Source organism: Dipodomys merriami, unplaced genomic scaffold (genome assembly GCF_024711535.1).
Source record: "Dipodomys merriami isolate MVZ:Mamm:240054 unplaced genomic scaffold, mDipMer1.0.p SCAF_604, whole genome shotgun sequence".
NCBI classification, from domain to species: Eukaryota; Metazoa; Chordata; class Mammalia; order Rodentia; family Heteromyidae; genus Dipodomys; species Dipodomys merriami.
In genome coordinates this window covers 458,697-478,834 of record NW_027206185.1, presented here as the reverse complement: position 1 = coordinate 478,834, position 20,138 = coordinate 458,697, and the positions used below count along the sequence as shown (strand labels likewise).

At 48.7% G+C, this 20,138-nt stretch overlaps 1 protein-coding gene across 1 annotated transcript in view; it reads right to left on the bottom strand.

Moving 5' to 3' along the window:
- Nucleotides 1-9,996: 9,996 nt before the first annotated feature.
- The window catches only part of LOC138814730 (metalloprotease TIKI2), a 208,790-nt gene continuing 198,648 nt past the window's right edge, over nt 9,997-20,138 (bottom strand). Inside the window, exons 6-7 of the mRNA XM_070003852.1 lie at nt 19,103-19,369; nt 9,997-10,446 (exon numbers count right to left, since the gene is read on the bottom strand). Coding sequence (XP_069859953.1) covers nt 10,242-10,446; nt 19,103-19,369 — 472 coding nt within the window. The 3' untranslated portion in view covers nt 9,997-10,241. The remainder of the gene's footprint in view (nt 10,447-19,102; nt 19,370-20,138) is intronic.

Genomic DNA, 20,138 nt, shown 5'->3' with positions numbered 1-20,138 from the left:
GGCTACTTTCTAGTTTGGGCCCCAGATCCTTCCTGTAGTGTCTCTCCATCCATCTGCCATCATTCATATAGCCACCGATCTGTGACCCTTCTGTTTGAGGTCCTCCTGGGTGATCCCCTACGCTAGTACTGTACATTCCCATGGCTGCCTTTCCTGATTTCTGTTCCACATACCCACAGCCTGCTCTCTGTATCACAACCAAAGCTGACCTGGGGACTCCCCAGCCTCTGCTCAGGTGTGTTGCAAGTGCGTCTCATGACTTAAGCTGGGGTTCTGGTCCAGATCCTGGACAAACTTAATGGAATACAATTGCCCCCAAACAACTGGTGAGCTTTTTGCCTTTGTTTCCAATAACCGTTTTTAAAGAGGAGATGGATTCAAAACATAGGAGTTGAATTAAGAAGTTGGAAGGCTGGGAAATACCTTGAAATTCCAACTAATTAATACTAGAAAACCCTTTAAAAAGCATTTTCTCTGGTCTTTGCATTTTTACAGTGGGGAATGTGTCTTGGTAAGGGATTGCTATTGTGCTGATATTACTGATGAAGTCAGTGGTCAAGCAGGACTGGAACCAAGAACCTTGTTTGGGGGATAAACTAGCCACAACTTTCCACTTATATACCTTGGAGTCATTGTGTGAAGCTTGGAGGAGATTGTGGAGATTCAGGACATAAGCTCTGTGTAGTGACCATTGTAACAGGAGTTGGTTATTGAATTTATAGACATGAACCACTCCAGTTGGCTAAGTTGAGCTAAGCTCCATTCCAGTTCTACAAAGGAAGACATCCTTATTTTCACTTCCTAATATGGCTGTTAAAACTGAGGGTAAGTGACATGGTGAATAAAAACGTACCAGGAAGTAGCCAACCAGGGTCTCAGGCCACCACTTGCCTGGTGCCCTCTGGAGGATATCACAGTATTTCCCTCTCCTGAAAAAAGAAGCCACACTCTTTAGGAAATCCATGCAGCAAAGGCTGGGGATAGAAATAGGACAAAGGTGCATTAGTTCCAGGCCCCAGGGACAATAGGGAATTTTCATTTCTCAAGGTTAAAAGAAACCCAGAGGGCAGTGGTTCTCCATCCTTCCAGTTCCAATGTGCCATTATTTTAGTACAACTATTTAAAAATACCTCTTTTTCCTGTGGAAATGAAATTTATGAATATACCTACACAATGACTTTCAGAATTAACTTATTGCCCCAGTTGTATGGAGAAAGAAATACAAGGAAAGTAGTCTGAAATAAAATAATGCATAAGTTGGTCAGTTAATGCTTGTGTAGAATACCATTTGTAGATAGAATGCAGTCAAAAAGCTCACACCTGCCTGTTGAGTAAAAGTGACAGGATAAAAACAGAGAGAGGACAGATGCATGTGTGGCCTTTATATTCTAACTATAGGGTTGGGTCATCCTTTCCCATTTTATTGGTAGGAACAATTTATTGAGGCACAAGGAGAGAAAGAAACTGACCCCAGAGCACCAAGTTTATTCTGCACCACCCCTGTGTTCTAAAGCTACTGTGCTTCCCACAGCACACAAAGGTGGCAGTGTCCCAGACCCTTGGCCTTCAGATCAGAGCCTCTGCCTACTGAGCCCAGACATACTCTGGCATACCCCATTCGTCTGCCAATGGGAGCCCAGCTACCATGGCTGTGTCCTGCTGGCTTGTCTCTGCCTCCTATAGGTGCAGTGATAATAGACAATATAGGTGATAGCCCTCATATCCCACCTGCTATCTCTAAAAGCTCATGACAACCTGTGCCAAAGTGCGTTTTATAAACATCAGTGCAAAGAAGAGGAAAATGAGGCTGACAGGGAGGAGACACAATTTACCAGCAAACCTAGGGTCAAGTTCTAGGGCTCTTGATGATCAGCCCAAGACCCTGACTTGGCCTGTAGGGACCTTAGGGCAGGAATAAAGGGTGAAGAGCTGCTCTGCCACATTCAGGAAACCTGGCCAGTCCTCAGAGATATTTGGGTTTCAAGTCTCCTGAGGCAGAGGAGGCTCTTGGCTTGGAGAACCCTCTATCTAGCAGCTCACCATCTGGACTTCTCATCTCTGGCCCATTCTGTGCAGTGAGTTGGAGGTGAGACTTCCCTGACCTGAGGAGACCCAGCTGTGTCCTGACTCCAGTCAGCTGAGTTTCTATCTCCCTACCTAAGCCCCTTCTGAATGCCTACGCTGGTTCTTTTTCTCCTTAGCCTTGGCTTTCTTTCCTCTTTGTCCCTCTGTCAGTTCCTTCTCCATCCTTACACCCTGTCTATCCATATATCATGCATTTTCTTTCTCTTTTTCCTGTTCTCCTGTGTATTCTTTTGCCCCTGCCTTTGGTGACAATCCTAGGCTCCCCCTCTTTCTCTCGGGTTGTGTCCATCTTCCCAAAGTTTCAGGGAAAACAAAATGAATGACACCAAGAAGGGATAAGGAATATATGGAGATCCTTAGTCTCCAGCCCTTCCTTACCTGGAACTTTTCCTTCCTTCCTTCCTTCCTTCCTTCCTTCCTTCCTTCCTTCCTTCCTTCCTTCCTTCCTTCCTTCCTTCCTTCCTTCCTTCTTGTGTGTGTGTGTGTGTGTGTGTGTGTGTGTGTGTGTGTGTGTGTGGCTGATCAGAGAAAAATAAGTGGAACATTAGAAAAATGAAAACATAAGAACTGTTTGGCAAGCCCAGAACCAACAGGCATAAAAGGGAATTTTATGAAAAATTTATGAAAATAATTTTACTTTATGATGCCATAACAGTGGCCAACCCATTTGCCTGGCTCTGGCGGAGGAACCAGCAGCTGGAGCCCACACCCTGTGACTACGCCTCCCTCTACAAGCCCTGCTGTGGCAGCCCTGGAAGGGAATGACCAGGGAGGTGGGGCACTTGCCTGGCTAAGAGAACCTCAAAACTCCTCCAGCCCAAGCTGGCAGGTCTAAGCTTATTATTCCCATATGCCCATAGCCTAGAGGTGGGCATGACATTCCAACTCAAATTCCTGTCGAAGGTCATCTTGGACACTCAGATCCACAGCTGGGGCCTAAAGCTCTTCCTGTGGCAGAACTTAAACCTCTGCCTCCCATGACCACTTGGGCATGAAAATCAGCACCCAGTCCCAGATCTTCAGCAATGGAGATCTGATAGAGATGGCTGGGCAGGGGAGAGCTCAGGTTCCTGTGGAGATGTTCAAGTTCCCTTGGTTCCTCTCCATCTTCACAGCTCCTCGTGTATTGCTATTGTTTGGTGGTTCTCCTCCTTTTCTTCCTCCTCTGGGTTTTGGGATTGAATCCAGGGTGTTGATTGTATATGCTAAGGAAAATGCTCTAGCCACACAGCAGGCCAGGACCCAGGACTGGAAGCCAAGGCCAATCTCCTCCCCAGTATTATTTACATCAGAAGCTCATCTGCTATAGGACACTGTTGATAGAGCTGTTGTAGAACCCAAAGTTCTAGGTGAGAGGGAGAATTTCCCAGTGGACATGGGATAATGGACAAGGGTGAGGACACGGGAGGAATGAAAGATCAGCAAAGAGAAGAGACAGAGATAGACAGTGATGGACAGCCTAGAGTGTAGCTCCTTTCTCCATGAACAGGTTCCAACTACAACGGGAATCCTCTGTCACTATTTACTGATGCCACTCCTGGATGCTCTCATGGGGAATGTGAGCACAGAGCAAGCTCCTACTATCTTGGCTCACTATCTTGGGCCTCAGATGAGTTCAGAGTTCAGCCCCTGGCCTGAGAAATGTGGGTTCCAATGCCTTCCTTGCCCACCACATCCATAACCCATCCACAAGAGCACAGAAAAGCTGGCTGAAAGCCAAGAGGTTTGGGTTGGGACATGACTACTGGGGCTCCTATCCTAGCTCCAGCATTGGCAATCTGCATCACAGTCATGTGTCTTAACCTTCCTGCACAGCTATACTTCATCAGTAAATGGGAGATGAGGGATAGCAGTTGTGAGAATTAAATGGTTCTTGAACTAAATGTTTAGCACATTGTTTGAGATGGCATACATGCTCAGCAGATTTTAGCTTCTAGTTGCACAGTGTTATAATACCATTGTCTCAAAATTCCTGGGGACCACACACAATCCTGAGTGTTCCTAATGGGAGCCAGCAGAATTGACCAACCATGGCCAGTAAAGTATTTCTAGGGCTTTCGAAACACAGAGACCTTCCTTATACTCCAAACTCTTCAATGATCTGTTCTCTTCCTCCAAGCTTCAGTAGAGCTTGTAGCTCAGACATCTTATGTCGGTCCTGGAACACATCACAATATGATATGTTGTAGTATGATATGAATGATATAGGGCATCTTACCTCATGTCCTATACTTACTTCTTTCTTTTCTTCCTCATGTGCTCCATGATTCTTCCATGAGCACCAACTACATATAGCATCTCTCTGGCAGGTATATGTTTGGGAGTGATAACAGAGATGCGTGGTGACCATGCTGTCCTGGGGAGCTGAGGGGATGGATGAGCACACATAGATAATCACAGCCAGTCAATCTGCAATGAATAGGCAGTGGTGGGAACAGATAGGAGGCGGAGCCACAGCGGCCTGGGGAGTTGGGGAGACTTCGTGGAGCAGACATTGTGGAAGCCAGATCATGTAGGATGTTCAGGTGTATAGATTTCGAAAGCCTTGCAGCAAGAGGGAAAAGCATGCGACAAGGAAGTAGGGTGATTGAGAAACATTGGCAATGGCTCAGGAATACTACACCCTAGGAGAGGGACTTGTGAGGGGTGACTGAGATACTGGGTAACAGGGGTCAGGGGACAGATTGCTAGTGGACTATGTATGACCTTTGTTAACAACAACATGGAGGAGACATTGAAGAATTTTCAAAGTGGGGAGTGATGTGGTCATTTTTATGGACTGAGGAGCTCCTTTTGGCTGTAGAGGAAAGAGAAGATCAAAGGGGACACAGGGATGGGTGGCAGTAGTCCTCACAAGGGCCTGGAGCAGAAGGGAAGCAAAAGGAGGGGAAATGTGGATAGAATCTATAAGGAGTAGTCATGGGTCCTGTTGAATTAGGAGCTGAGGGAAAGGGAGCCCCCCCCACTGGGGGAACCTTATTCTGGGGTCCTTATTCTGTGTATATGGCCCAGCATGGCTCCTGCTCCATACCTGTAGGCCACTCCCTTGGCTGATGAGGACTGTCCACACCTTCCTAAGTCCAAGGCTTCTCCAGCCACCAGGTCTGCTCAAGCCAAAGTGTGTATGTGGAAAATGGGCCTGTTCCACACCTTTCTAAGTCCAAGGCTTCTCCAGCCACCAGGTCTGCTCAAGCCAAAGTGTGTTCCAGTCATCTGTGCCAGTGCCACAGGCTCTGGCACTCAGCACAGGCCATTTCTCCAAACATGCTTCAGCAGGAGGCGTGTGGGTGGGTGGGGAGCTATCAGCACGCAGAAACACCAAGCGTCCAGTTCATTATGTGTTTTATTAATATATTATGCTACAAAAATATTTTTGGCAAAATAACATTAATAGCATCTTTCTTTGTTTTCTATTATACTCTTAAAAGAACTCTTCATGACAATTCACAGCGGTGAGGGAAATCGTGATTAAGAACAATACCATGAGAACCTTCCAAGTTCAGTGAGAGTTGAAGCATGTGTGTACAGTAGGGGAGCTGAGCCATCTGCAATCCCTGTGAAGCTCAGGCAGGGGCAGTGGCCTGGGCTACTTTGGGCTGAATCCTTCTTTGACCACCTCAGTCATTAGGGACCCAAGAAGTCTGAGTATCACTTGTCTCTGGAAGCTCAAGAAAGACATCTTAGAGTTGGATCCCATTCAAAACCAATTTTCCTAAAGCACAACTTGGGGATGGAAGGGATTCCCCCAAGGCATGCTGGTCTCCCACCTTTTCTTCCTGCCACCTATTCCCAGCCCATGGCAGCCTGGAGTCCTGGAAGGAAAAGTAAGCCCTGAGCCTGAGATGGGATGGACCTTCACCTTCGTGGAGCCTTGAGATTGTACATGGCCTCCACCCACAGTCCCAAGAAAGAGCGTCTCCATGTGGCAGGTAAGGAAATGGGAGCTCAGAAAGTGGCAGGGACTCGCTCAAGGTCACCTAGCAAAGCCAACCAGTATCTGGAGTATCTCCAGAGAGAAATAATCCTTGTAGAAGCGGGTGGAAGAAACTGTCTGGAAAAAAACAGGAAGGGACCCGGTTCTCTCTTTTTCTTCTTTCTGTGTTTAGAGGGCAGAGAGAGAAAGCAGCTTTGGGCTAGGACTGGGGCTGGAGCCTGAGTTCTAGTCCAGCCCTCCCTGCCTCTCAAGGTCATCCTGAACAAGGGCGGTAGGCAGCCCTGGCTGGTTCATAGCAAGCCAGGCTAGGCTGTTGAAGAATGTGGAAGAGAGGGGTGAGGGGAGGCTGGATGGCTTCCCAAACCCTACTGGTTTAGACAGCCATCTGGGGCGATACTTTTGGCTGCTTAAATGAACATTTGAAAAAAATAAAACAAACCAATAACAATGTTCAAAGAACCTGAGCTGTACAGAGCCACGAGGCACCTCACAGTCATTTACACCAGTCCCTTGCCAACATTCCAGCTGGCTACCAAATCTCTAGCTAGTGGGCCTTTTGGCCCTGCCAGACACCTCCATTGACCTGGCCCCAGGGCACCAGCTCAGCTTGGTGGAAGTTATTCTATTACAGAACTATGTTTTTTTTTTAAATCTCCAGTTCTTTAAACTTCCATTCCTTGGTTCCTTCCTCTCTCTGCTTCCTTCCCTCTCCCTTTCCCTCTCTAGACATCGATTGAGCAGTACCTTTGTGTCAGATGAGGATACAAAGGCCACTCACAAGATCCCCACCATCCAGTCACTTATAGATCCATAGGGGAGAAGATTCACAATGACAGCACTGTCAGTGAATATGGTGACTGATTCAGAGAAAGCACAAAAAGCTTAGGGGGCTTTCTGGAGAAGATGCCCACATCTGAGTTGTTAGGGAAAGAGAAGGGAGATTCAGGTCTAGGAAGCAATAGATGTAAAACATTCCTTCTATTCTAGAAATTACAATTCCATTCAGCCAGGCTCAGAGTGGGAGAGACGAGATGTGTCTGGCAGGGTTATCTGGGTGGGATCACGGAGGGCTTAGAATGGCAGAAGAAGGGCTCTGGTCTTATCTCACAGAAGTACTATCCCCACTTCAATTCCATTCCTGTATACAAGAGACCATCAAAGCTTACAAATGCCTAGCAGAACTAATCTTTTAGAAATAAGCTTTCCTTTTAGAAGAAGGAGTCCCCTCTTATTGGACTTGTCATGACAATGACCATTGGGCTGGAGTCTGGGCAGGTAGGACAAGCGGTGTGAATGCCTAGACTTGCTCTAGTCTAGATGAGGCAAGGAATTCATAGGTGACAAACTGAGTGTAAGGACAGGTATGTCCAGCCAGCCCAGGGTTCCATGCAGTGTAGATTGCAGATCTTTGACCTTGGGATTGGGGGTACCACCCTACCTTCACTTGATTGCTCGTACAGCAGGCCAGCCACTGGAGGAGACATGGCCATCATGATTTGTTCCAGAAAGGACTTCAAGCATACTATGAGCTTTCCTGAGAGAGACGGGGGTTCTGAAGCTACCATTAGCATGTTGCCTACCTTTAGGCAGGTCATTTCATCTGCTGGGCCTTGAGCCTTCCATCTTTCCTGCCTGGTTCAAGTCAAACATGGATGTTCTAAGAAAGTACTGACAAAGCTCTCAAAGGAGTGGTAGGCACAAGAACATTCCTAAGGTCGAGTGGCTGCTTGTGGAATGGTAGTTCTCTGGCACAGAATGAGAAATTCAAGCACCCTCGTCACGCAGATTCCTATTTATATGCCTCAGATCTCCTGGGATGTTAAGTTGAATCCATCTCAAATACTGGGCAGCTAGTGGTCCTCAGGGACCAGTGAACTACGGCTCCAGATGGCTGACCCACATTGGCTCTGACTCCCTTCTTTACACGTCGGCCCAATCTGTTGGTCTGTCACTCTTTTCTTTCCTTTCTTTTTGATACAGGGTCTCACTACGTAGCCCAGGATGGCCTGGGCCTTGTGAGCCTCCTGCCTCAGCCTCTTGAGTTACTGGGATTAGAGGAAGAAATTTGGACTTTCCATCTCTAAATCTTTCTAGAGGACAGATCTGGAAAAATGAGCAGTCTGAACTGAGCAGTCAGAGGCCAGGACACATATAAACTAGGACAGGGCTGCTTGTGCCACCTTGATAGTTTCTCCAGCCCATGTGCAGTAAGCCTGGCACAGTGTATGCAAAGTAATTACATGCTGCATTAATTTATACTTTTGGCCTCGTGCCTGGCACAGATCTGGGCACATGGTCAGGTGCTTGGACTGTTTCCCTAAATGTTTCATCTTTAATTAACCTCAAGCTAGATCTTCATACATCTCATGCCATGCACTGCCCCAAACCAAGGGGGAATCTGGCCTGTGTGTTTCTAATTCCTTTACACTTATCTCATCCCAATAGTACTCTGCACGATCTGTTTGATGTCCAACTTCTGAGCTTGCTTTATAAGTCAGCTAAGCCCTTTCCCGTTCAGAAATAGGAAGTCACATATTTTTTTTTTCCTCCCAAGAATAAACTGACTCCAGGCCTGGCTGAGGTCAAGTTCAGTTTAGCGTACGGTGCCCATGGGACTGACTAGACCCTCTCCAGCAGAACTCCAGCCTCTTGCCAGGTCTCAGGCTCAAACCTGTTCCTTGAGGCTGAGCTGGAAAGAATTCAGTTGTCTGCCAGAATGCCCATGGGAACTTCTGGACCATCCAATGAACATCTCAAAATCCTACCATCTCAAAAAGGAAGCAGGTGCTTCAAGGTAGGCTTAATGGCACTGGGGCCCTCCTGGGTCCTCTATCTCCTCAGCCACCAGCTAGATACACCTCTGAATCTCACCTGCCTACCTGCCCCTCTGGTTGCTCTATCTCCTGGAGGCTCAATAGCTATGTTTCTACCCCTAGCCTCTGATTTAACAGTGAAGGCTCCCATTAGGCTCTAAGATGTGACAAGTTGTGGGCAGAGACAAATAACACATGCTGTTGCCAGAGCTCTTGGCCAAGGGGACCAAGAGGAAGAGTAACTGGTCATATAGTCTCTGTGGTTGGCAGGGGAAGCCCAGATACCAGTTTGGATGAGAGCCGCCTCCCTTAGAGCTTCCTTAGGGCACAGAGAACACAGCAGAACACAGACCACAGGACAAATATCACTTTTCATGTCACACTGTGAAACAGGGACTATTCTAACTCACAGAACTTGCGTGAGAATCTGTGATGGAGGAGGTGCATGAAATACCTGCTACACTGCTGACTTTGGACAAATGGCTATTGCTCCCATTTTTACCACAAAAGGTGACTCCTAACAGTCCTGTCCCTAAAGTTGCCTCTGTGCCCATCCTTGTCCTTTGGTCCAGCTTGCCTCACTCAGCTATGACTTCAACAGTCCCTCTTGAACCCAAGCTGGGCCAGTGGCAGTGACAGGAACAGAGAGGCCTATGCTCACTCTCCCACATGCTTTGTGACTTGAGCAGTCTTGCTCTCTTTGGATCTCAGTGTAACCATCTGTCCATACGACTGGGGTCTCTTTCCTCAGCTCTAGCATCCCTCATCCTCAGCCCCCAATTTGGCTGTAAGACTCACTCAGAGATCCGGAGGGCCAGTCTACAGACACTCAAGGTTTCAAAGTAGCAGCATTCTCTTTCCTAAAGCATCTTCCTGGACCCCAGATACATCTGGGGAGGGGAGGACGGTCAGTATCCATGCCTTCCTTGAGCCTTCAAATACAGCTTCACAAAAGCTAAGCTGGCCCTCAGAGATCCCCACAGTGGGAGAAGCCAATTCCAACCTGGGACATTCCCAGGATCCACATGCAAGACAGTATAAAGCCATGATCATGGGTCAGAGGTTACAGATGTCTTGGCAACCTAAGATTCCTTCCTAGGTTGGCATTGGGGCTAATTCAGGGATCACAACATAGGTCACATAAAAATAGTTTTATCAGTAGAATAAATACATTGTTCTTTTTTAATATGGACACATATTTTACAAAAGAGCCCCATAGCACTATGGGAAATTAAGACCTTCTACAAAAAAGAAGATGTAATTTGGATACAATAAAGCTCTAGTGTACTAGCGGTCCTGTGTGGACAGCCTCGAGGTGTCAGGTACCCCCCAAAGGTGGCAGCAGGGGCAATAGATGTGGCTGCAGACCCACTGTGGTTTCTCTGGCTCCTCTGAAGTGGTGGCCGAGGTCAGGAGGGCCCGAGGGTATGCAACAGGAAGGGGGCAGCAATAGTTACGGTGATTGCAGAGAGGAGGCCCAGGGTAGGTGCTGAGTTGCTGGCAGGCCCCAAAGAGTCCTGTTTTTGGAGCTGGTCCGAGAACTGGAAGAGGGGCTTGGCAGTTTCAGAGCTGGGAGTGGGCTGGAGAGGCAGTGGAGGTGGTGAGATGGTGGTGCTGGAAGGGAAGAAACACAGGGCAGAGTGACTGTCAGAAGTCTGGTCCTGGGCAGAGGCCTTTGGTGCTCAGATCTGTCTTTATGAAAAGAAGGAAACAAAGGGATTGGATGAGGAGGATGAGCAGCCCAGGGGCCCCACAGGCAGTCCAGCCGACCTCCTGTGTTGCAGTCCAGAGAGAGGGCAGAAAGAATTACAGGGCTGGGGGTTCTGCGCCCTCTGCTGTTGCCCATCCCAGGCTGCTAACAGAACAACAGAAACTACAACACCACCATCATTTTTTAATGTAGCATCAACATAACCAGCAGATGCCAACATGAGCATCCCCAGATCCAGTACTTCACAAATACTGTTCTTGTCCTCACAACAAACTTTCAAAAGTGGTCTCATTGCTCCCTTTCAGCAGATGAGAAAATATGTTCACACAGTCTACCTGGCGTCCAGCTCACAGAGGAAAGTGGGCTGGTAGGTTCATGGGGTAGAGCCCTATGTGGGGTGTGTTAGTGAGAGGTGCCACCCTTCACGAACCAATGAACGGGCCCAAGTGGGCCCAGGCCCAGGAAAGAGACAGAAATAGATGAGCAAAAAGAGAGGACAAGGCAAGGGTGGGGGGGGGGGCAGGGGCAATGACAGTAAGATGAAAGGGGCTACAAAGATGTCTAGTCGACTTGTGCACATGAGGGACAAGCTCCGAGATGAAGAAAGAGGCTGGGACCTCAAGAAGTGGCCAATCTACAGGGAGCTCCAACAGGCAGAAGGTTGATGGAGCTGCAGGCAGAAGATTCAGTGAACTCTGTCATAACCAAAGGGAAATGCAAGAGCAGCAAACATGGAGATGGGCACTGGAGAGGCTTCGAAGAGAAAGGGTCTATACAGAGAAGATTCACATGGAAACAGGTACTGCTAGCAGGTGAGGGAACCCCTCAGAACTTCACCTGTGCTACCTCTGTGAAAGCGCTTGTCATATACTAGCCTTTAGTCCTCAGGAGCCATTGTTACCCAAGTACTTAAGATGAAACTGAGGCACAGAGCTTAAGTAACCTTCCCCAGGCCAGGGCATACAGGGTAGTTATTGAAGGTGAGCAAGTAGAGGCTGCTACTCTTGGGCCTAGTGGACATGAAGTAGGGCAATGTCTATGGGCTAGGCAGCCCGTGGTGATCTCCTCCATGTAGGGCACTGCTAAGTTCCTGATGTATGCTCTCATCCCCAATGCACTGTTCACTAACAAGGCCATCTGGGGCCACCTAGTCTACAATTCTCTGGGCTGGTCCATAAGGTCACACAACAGGCCATAATCACCATAGTGAGGGCTGGGATCGTCCCCACCATCTTGGAGGATACCTGTACACAGCTCAGGTTAGCCTCAGTCAGGTGGTTAGGTGGGTGCAAGATTACCAGGCACTCTCCTGTCTCTTCACAAATTCAGGCTAGGACCTTGGCTTGGGAGTGGGCATCCAAATGGCTTTTGGGCCTTTGTGATACAGCCCGATGGAACCCACTCCATTCTGCCTCTCTACTCTACCGTGGTGGTTGTGACCACAGGAACTCATTGAGTCTTGCATTAGGATCTTCCCAACCTGGAATCTATGGGTGTGATGTAACAGGAGCATCTGTCTTTGGGAAGTTCCAGAGTAGCTATCTGGAGAAGAGGGAGCCCACTCTTGTCCCACTCAAATTATATGGGTACAATGTTCCTGAAGAGAGTGTGCATGCAGAATGGGGGTAGGCCAAGTGGCTTCCAGTACCTCTTTTAATCCACAGAATCCAATGTGGTTTGCCTATTGCCCATGTCAGCCTTTGGACCATGTGAGATTCTTTATGATTTCAGTGTTGGGCTGACTGGACCTTCCACCCCGCCTCCCCCACCAGCCCAGACCACCATTGTCCTACTCACTTCTGATACCTGCCTCACTCACTTCCCTGGGGGGCTCTGATGTGACCCACCATCCCTCAAGACCATGTGGTAGAATTAAACCCTTGCACATTACCAACCTGGTTACATGTTAAGTATATATATTATATGAGGGTGGGATAGGCTTCTTTCTATAAGGTCTCAGAACAGTGCCTGTCACCTGGAAAACATGAGATGATGTTGGCTATTTTCAGGATCATTATTACTTGTATGCCTCTGTCTTGTTATTACGATACTGTCCCCTATTTATGGATCACCAGTTATGTGCTGACAGACACGGTGCTCAACACTACTATTGCGTCATCTCATTACTATTCCTACTTCTGCAATAGGGAAACTGAGCTCAAAAGAGAAGTCAAGTTGGGCTGGGGCCAGCTGGTTCCCCAGCCTGAGCTGGCCAAGGCTCTATCCTGCTTGAGCCTCGCAAGTCTTGAATGAAGCTGCTTCTTGTAGGGAGTTTGTCTGCCCTGAGGGGGGGCGAGGGGTTCTGCCGGGGTTGGTCTGGGGTCTCACTGAGTCTCATTCCCTTAAGGAGATTAGTGATTGTCCCCTGTGGGGGGATCATTAATTCAGACTCCATCCTTTCTTTCTTGTCTAGTGAAAAGCAAACCTAAAACTACAGAACATGAAGTCCATAAAAGTTCCATGTTTTAGCCTGGGAGCTGAGTAGCTCAGAGGTCTGACTTCAGGGTAGCTGAGGCCCAAGCTGGCCCTGCCGTCAGCAGACAGGACCATGTAGGAGTTATGAAAACTATGTCTCACAAGGCGCCCAAAGGCATTTTCTTTCACACTTTGAAAACCAAAGATGAAAACTCTCCCTTGGAGCCTGAGTGGGTTTTTTATTGCTTGGAAGAAGTCCCAGGGAAATGAGGTGGGACTAGGGAGGGGGTGATCCCCTTCAAGTACCCCCACCTGCCTCGGAGCCCATTCTGCTCACAAAGTCAGTCCCCAGTCCAGGTCCCCACCCCCTCCTGGGCTCATGCTGGGGAAAATTGTCTCATGGCAAAGCAGCCTCCAGGCCAAACTAAACACTCTGAGTGTTCCCAGGCTCTGCAGATGGCTGGCACCAAGGGGCCAAGACTGCTTGGAGCCGACAGGGCCTCTGACTGGGTGGAAGATGGACGCCCCATGCTGACCTGGGGTGCATCCCTGGCTTGCTCTGTGGCTATGGGCAAGCATTGTCCTCCAGTCCTATTTCTCCATTCCTACAAGAGAGGAGCAGGAACAGACACAGGACTTTCAACTGTTTCTAGCAGCTAAAAGCCCAAAGACCTAAGGCAAAAAAAAAAAAAAAAAAAGCCCAAAGGGAAGCAAAAAGAAGCAAAGCCAGTGCCAGAGGCTGTGTTGGCTGCCTGCCCTGGAGCAAGGGTGAACCAGGCTCTGGGCATGCTCGTCTTGGCATTCTTGTCCATACAGTGGGCTAGTACCTGTGCCTGGGGGTGCGATGGAGGAGGTTCCTCCATTTTTGGTTGTCATATTTTGCAAACCCTGTGGAGCCCAAGTGGTATTTTATTGTTTCTAAGTCATTCCAGTGAAATGAAGTGCAACTAGAGAGAAGGATGAGCTTTCAGATACCATCTTGGAAACCTTTGAAGAGATGCAGGAAATAGGGACACAGGGCCTCCCCTTGCCTTGCAGTGGAACCTTCCATGTGATTAGACCAGAGGAGACCCCGATGTGATTCCTGACTGGACTTTAGCCTCTCTGGGTCAAGGATGTCAGAACCAGGCAGGCAGACTGCCAGCATAGGAAGCCTGTCTGCAGCTTGACTTCCTGGGACCTCGGATCTGCCAGCCTTGAGACCTCATCCCTCATGGTCTCCTGCCATGGGAATGCCTTTCCTCCTATAGGCAAGCTTCTGCCATGTTTCCTAATGGTAGCTTTAGAGGGGACTAGAGGTGGAAAAACCTGTCCATCCCTGGGACAGAAAACTAGACCCAGAAAGAAGATGAGAATTGCTAGGAGTTCACAGGAGCTGATGTTTTAGGGTTCTTTCAGTGGAAAGATCTGGAAAACCATCTATCCCTTTTCTACATCAACACTCACCACAGAGATTAGCGACTAGTACCTGCCCAATGTATCCCTGTTAGGTTGGATGTGAGTTCACAGTCTCCATCTAATGGCTCACTTAAGGCTTTAAGCCTAAGACATACTAAAGGACCTTGAGCAGCAGCCACCTGCTGGGTAGAGGGAGGGCATGGTTTCCCAGGCTAGTGACTGTGGAAGTCAAAGCCTCAAAGCTCAATGTTAGTGAAGGCAGCTGTTACAGTGTCACTGCTGGGCTGATGCCAGCTTCCTGCTTTACAGGTATCAATCATCTCACTTAGTCTTAGCTCCAAAGCAAGTACAAGGAAGGGCAGGGATGTGAACCCTATTCTGCCCGAATTTGTCTATGTTTTTATTCAGTGGATGGTTTTGCTTCCAATTACCCATGGAGCATCTCTTACCTCTAATTAAATGGGATCTCACCATCACCTGAAGACTTGGGCCACCCTGGACCCATCCTAGGAGAAAGTATGATTGTATTTGGAGGAATTGGAGTTAGAGAATTTAGACTGCAAGGGCAGATCAGCAGGAGCTGTGGCAAGCCTGCCAAAGGGAAGGAACATTTTTCTCCTCTTTGAGGGTTTTTGCCATGTGCTCAAACCTCAAGGCAAACCGAAGCCTAGAAGGCAATGATCTGAAGCATGTAGCCTCTGTACCTGCCTGCTGGCCCTCCCCAGGGCTCGGAGCCTTGCTTTGGCCTATGACCAGCATTCTCTTCCCTACCACTGTGGGTGCTTCCAGTTGGGATGGACCACCACCCTGACCCCTTATTTATGCAACTGCATTTCCAACACCACACACACACACACACACACACACACACACACACACACACACACACACATGTACACACACACACACACGTACACACACATGCACACACTCCTGTGTGCTTACAGACTTGTGGACTCACAGAACAAGAGCTAGCATGCCCTCTAGACAAGGCCCTAAATGCAAAACACACACACACACACACACACACACACACACACACACACACTCTGAAGGATTGCCACCAGGCCCACTTTCTGTGGAAAGGCCCCCTTCCCTAACTCCTCCCTCTGCCCTGCTCTGGCTTTCAGAACTTGGGAGGGGGATTCTGGAGAATGCTCTGCGGCTGTGCAGCCATCTGTGGACACACGCTCGGCCTTTTCTACAGGTCTCTATAAATCATTCTGCCACGGGCTGCTGCTTCTCTAAACTTCCTCTGCTCTGTTTATATCTTGGGTAATGAGGGGCCAGGGGAGGCCCGCCTGTTCCAGGTGGTGTCCCTGCCAGGAGCTTGCAGCCTACATCTCTGGTGCACTCCCTCCTCCTCATGCTCATATATGCAGTCAACAACCGTTCGGCAGGGTCTGGGTGACTGTCCTGTGGATGATGGTGCCAGGATAGGGATCGCAGAGAGAGCTGGAAGGAGGAAGGGAGCCCTCAGTCAGGTGAGGGTGGAAAGGGCACAGTTAACATAGCTGGGGACACGTATGACCCTAAGTTTTAGACCAGGATGAGGGCTCTGACTCGCTACCACTCTCCGTGTGTCCTTTGCAAGTTGCTTGGTCTGGATGAGTCTGTTACCTTGCACATAAAAGAAGCCTGCCTTCTGTGACTCTTGGGAGGACCTCGATATAAAGAATGACAGAGTCTGGAATAGAGCAGGAGCTCAAAAAAGACCTACCTGCAGCCCTGCTTGAGCAGAGAGAAGCAAGTCCAGAGCAATGGAGGGATCAATGTATGGCTGGTCCCACCAGCACATACACTGGTGAAGATTCAAAGGAAAGAGGCAGGAAATGAAGTAAGGGTCCTGTGTATGGGCAATTTTTCTGGTGGTGGAGGGGAGAAAATGCAGGATCTCAAGCTGAACATCAACAAGATTCCATTCAGGATCCTGCTGTAGTATCACAGGTAGAAGTGGAATAGGGAGAAGTAGGAGAAGAGAGATAGGGGAAGGAAATGAAGAAAATGGAATGAACTGAAGGATAATGGTTTGTTCGGAGGGCTGAGATGGGCGCCAGGTTGCCCTAAAAGATCTTTCATTGGTTCCCTCTTAGAAAATTGGAGCTGAGTGAGGTTGGCTCATGCTTGTAATCCTAGCTACTCAAGTGACTAAGATCTGAGGATCGTGGTTCAACACCAACCCCAGTGGAAAAGTCTGTAAGACTTATCTCTAATTAATCAAGAGTTAACACCAGCCCTGAGTGAGAAAGCTAAGGGACAGTGCCCAGGCCCTGAGTTCAAGCCCCAGGACTGGCACAAAACAAACCAAACAAAAAGGAGATCTGGGGACTTTAGGAAGGTGGAGTGAACCCCCAGAAGTATTGGAGCCTGTATCCTGGGCAGCTGGGGGGGGGGGAACAGGGCCTGCTTCCCTTAAAATCAGCAGGAAACTTGACAAACAGGCTGCTCTTTGGGGGGAAAATTCCTTCTTTAACCTGACCCAAGGGAAGAAAGCCAGCCAAGGACTATTTACCTGTTGGGATGGAGAAGGGGCTCCCTTCTCACCAAAGAAAAGCGGTTTTCTTCTCCTGAAACCAGGCCCTGTGTTTCAGATCCACGTGTTGTGGAAAGGAAACCATTTGGAGTCATTTGCCTACATTTACCTTTCAGACATGTTTAGTTGCTAAGAGCTTGTTGCTGGAGCTGACAGCCCAGCCCTCTGTCATTCCATGGTCTGGACCCACCGCTGGCTGGGTCTCCTGGTCACTTTGGCAAATAGACCAAGGCTCTGAGTGACCAGCCTAATCATTATAGCTCTTAATGCACTGCCAGCTCCTTGTCTTGCCTGAGTCTGGCTGGCGGCTAGCAGGTCCTGCTCACGGCTGAAAGAAGTGACTTTTTCTGTAACTCTATGCTCTCACTCTTGGTTAGAAGGAGACAACCCATGCTGCTGCCTGACCCAAATGTGTCTCAGCCAATACAACCACAGCGATGGCTCCATCATAGCAGCGCCTCTGCTATGGGCAGGTAGGGCTGGCCAGGGCTCTGCAGAAATGTATTTTCCAGGCTCTTTGAAACCAACGCCCAAAGGCTCAATTGCCTCAACTCTTATTTGCTGGAAGTCCTTTTAAGACAGGATACACACGGTCCTTTATGATTAGGGGACTGGATTACCTCAACTTTTTTGTCACTGGCTCAGTGGCCTGGCTGCAAGAGAACCAGGGAGTGGAAAATGAAGGCAGCCCCTGGTTCTTGGTGTTGCCATGGACAGGTGCTTCAGCTCCAGGCCTCAGTTGGTATCAGTAAATGTAGAGTGGAGCCTCCTAAAGCTTCTCAGAAGAGTGTGCATTTGCAAGACTCCTTGGCACTTGCCTACAGAGGAGTTGGGAGATTGGCTTATTTATGCTTTTCTCAAGGCTGGCACTAGAAGCTGGCACTTCTAGCATTTTTACTGGTTAGTTAGTGCTGAAAAATCTCACAGATTTCTCTGTCTGGGCTGGTTTTGAACCACAATCCTCAAATTACAGCCTCCTAGGTAGCCAGGATTATAGGCATGCGCTATTAGTGTCTGGATGGATTTGCTTTTAACACAAGGTGATTCTGTTGAAGTTACTAAGAAAAATTGGAGGTGATATCTTTTTTTTTCCTCACTACTGGGGCTTGAACTCAGGGGCCTGTCACTCACTTGGCTTGCCTGCTTGGCTAGCACTCTAGCACTCTACCACTTGGGCCATTCCTTCAGCCCTACTCTTGCTGGTTAACTGGAGATGGAGTTTCTTGGACCTTTTTACTGTAGCTGGCTTTAATCATGATCTGCTAGGTCTCAGCATCCTGAGTGGCTAGATTACAGACAGGCATGAGCAGTCACAGCTCCTAGCTTCCCAAGGAGATTTTGATGGCCATTTTGACTAAGAAAATGGGATATCATCATCATCTCATCAGAGATGTGTAAAAGAGATTCAACTGGAGAATCTAGCAGTGAATACATTCTGCTGTGAAGGGCTGGCCTTCCACAGTGAGCAGGATTCAGCCCCTCCCTGGGACATTGCCAGTGCTCTGAAAACAATTTAGAGGTTCTCACCACACAGGGAGAGGAACTACAGGCAGAGGAGGCAGGCAGCTAGCTGGAGCATTGGGGATGGACAGGCTGAGGGGGATGTTGGAGGCAGGAGGAACACAGAAAGATGGAGGGAGTCTCAGGACATGAGGGTGACTTCTGCACCTGCCTGTTTACAACAAGCTTTGCCATAAACACTCTAGATGAAGCCCTGGCATCAGCTACCATATGCTTGAACTCTCTCTCGAAGTGGGGTGCCTTTCTGAGTCCCCCAGCAAGGGCATTTAGGTTTACACCTTGGATACAAAGGGAGATCAAAACTTTTAGTAGAGTGGCTTGTTCTATCATTCTGAAACAGGGTCTCACTATGTATCCTAGGCTAGCTTTGTACTAGCAGTCTTTGTGCCCTCAGCTTCCCAAGTGCTGCGATTACAAGTGTGTACACTCTGCTCAGCTAAGCTGTTTCTTTTAAAAGTTTCTTTTAAAAGGTATTTGCTCTTGTTTTGGGTATAAACCTGCCAAGTCAGATGTAAATGTGCTCTAAAAACCCTGAAAGGTAACCACTGGAATTCCCCATGAATAGAGAAGAGGCAATTCAGAAGAACCCACTCTGATATCCCTCTCCCTCCCCACTTTGCTCAGATTAGTAATTGGTAACAGTGCTTCTAGCCCTGGGGACAGCCTGCCCACTTCCCGCCCACCCCCCTCACCTGTCCTCGATGCGGACCCAGAGGTCATTGAACTGCCGTGGCCGCTGGTGCTTGTTCTGCCTCTTATGCCATTTCTTCTGCCGTCCAAACTCCTCCAGCTGGCTGAGGCTATCTGGGAGCAGGAGGTGTGGGGAGAGCGCTGGGTCCTCCTCCTCAGGTGGGGCCGTGGGAGTCACGGATGGGGCTGTGGGGACGGCGGCTAGGGTGGCTGGGGCTGGGCTGGTGGAGGTCCCCTCAGGAAGCGGTGCTGGGCTTCCGGCAGCAGGGCTGGAAAGGGAGCCAGCACATGAGTGTGTTATGGGTGTATGAAGGGGAAGGCAATTCATCATACCAGGCTGCCTTGATGGGCTAGTGGGAAGGATCTAAGAAAATCACTTGCCTGGTACTTGGTCTATAAATATTTCTTCAACACCTGGAACTTTTCTAGGAATTGACTCTAACCGATACCATCCGTGTCCTCTCAGAACTTGAATTAGTGGGGAGTGGAAGGCCAAATATCAAGTGGTCATGCCACCGAGCAGAACAGTAATCAGAGATAGGTGTGAGGGTGGGGGGGCAAAAAGGCTGGTTAGCAAAGGTGGTCTGACATCAGCAGGAGCTAAGAGTCAAAAGATGTGAGAGGTCTTGGGTATATCTGTTCTTGGCCAGGATCTCATTCATCCACACTGACTAAAGGACTCTAGGTAATGTGTCAAACTTCACTTGCTCCCTGGTGACCTGCTCTGTAAAACAGCCAGTACGCCTCACAGGGACAACATGAGGATGATACATTCACCTCATCTGAATAGAGACCAGGTGCTCAGAGCAGTCCTGGCAATAGTAGTAAGCGGCCCAATTTAGTAGTTCACAGTATTCACATTGCTTGGGTTATTTTAAACGCATCCATCCATTTGTGGGTGTCAGTGCATGTGTACTGTACTGTGTCTCTTTGTGGTGGAGGCAGGCCAAGGCTAGGCTATTAGGGATGAAGCTGGAGGCAGATAGACACAGGCTACTGTTCAGCTCTCAGACTGCCCTGTTTGACTAGGAGAGTCAA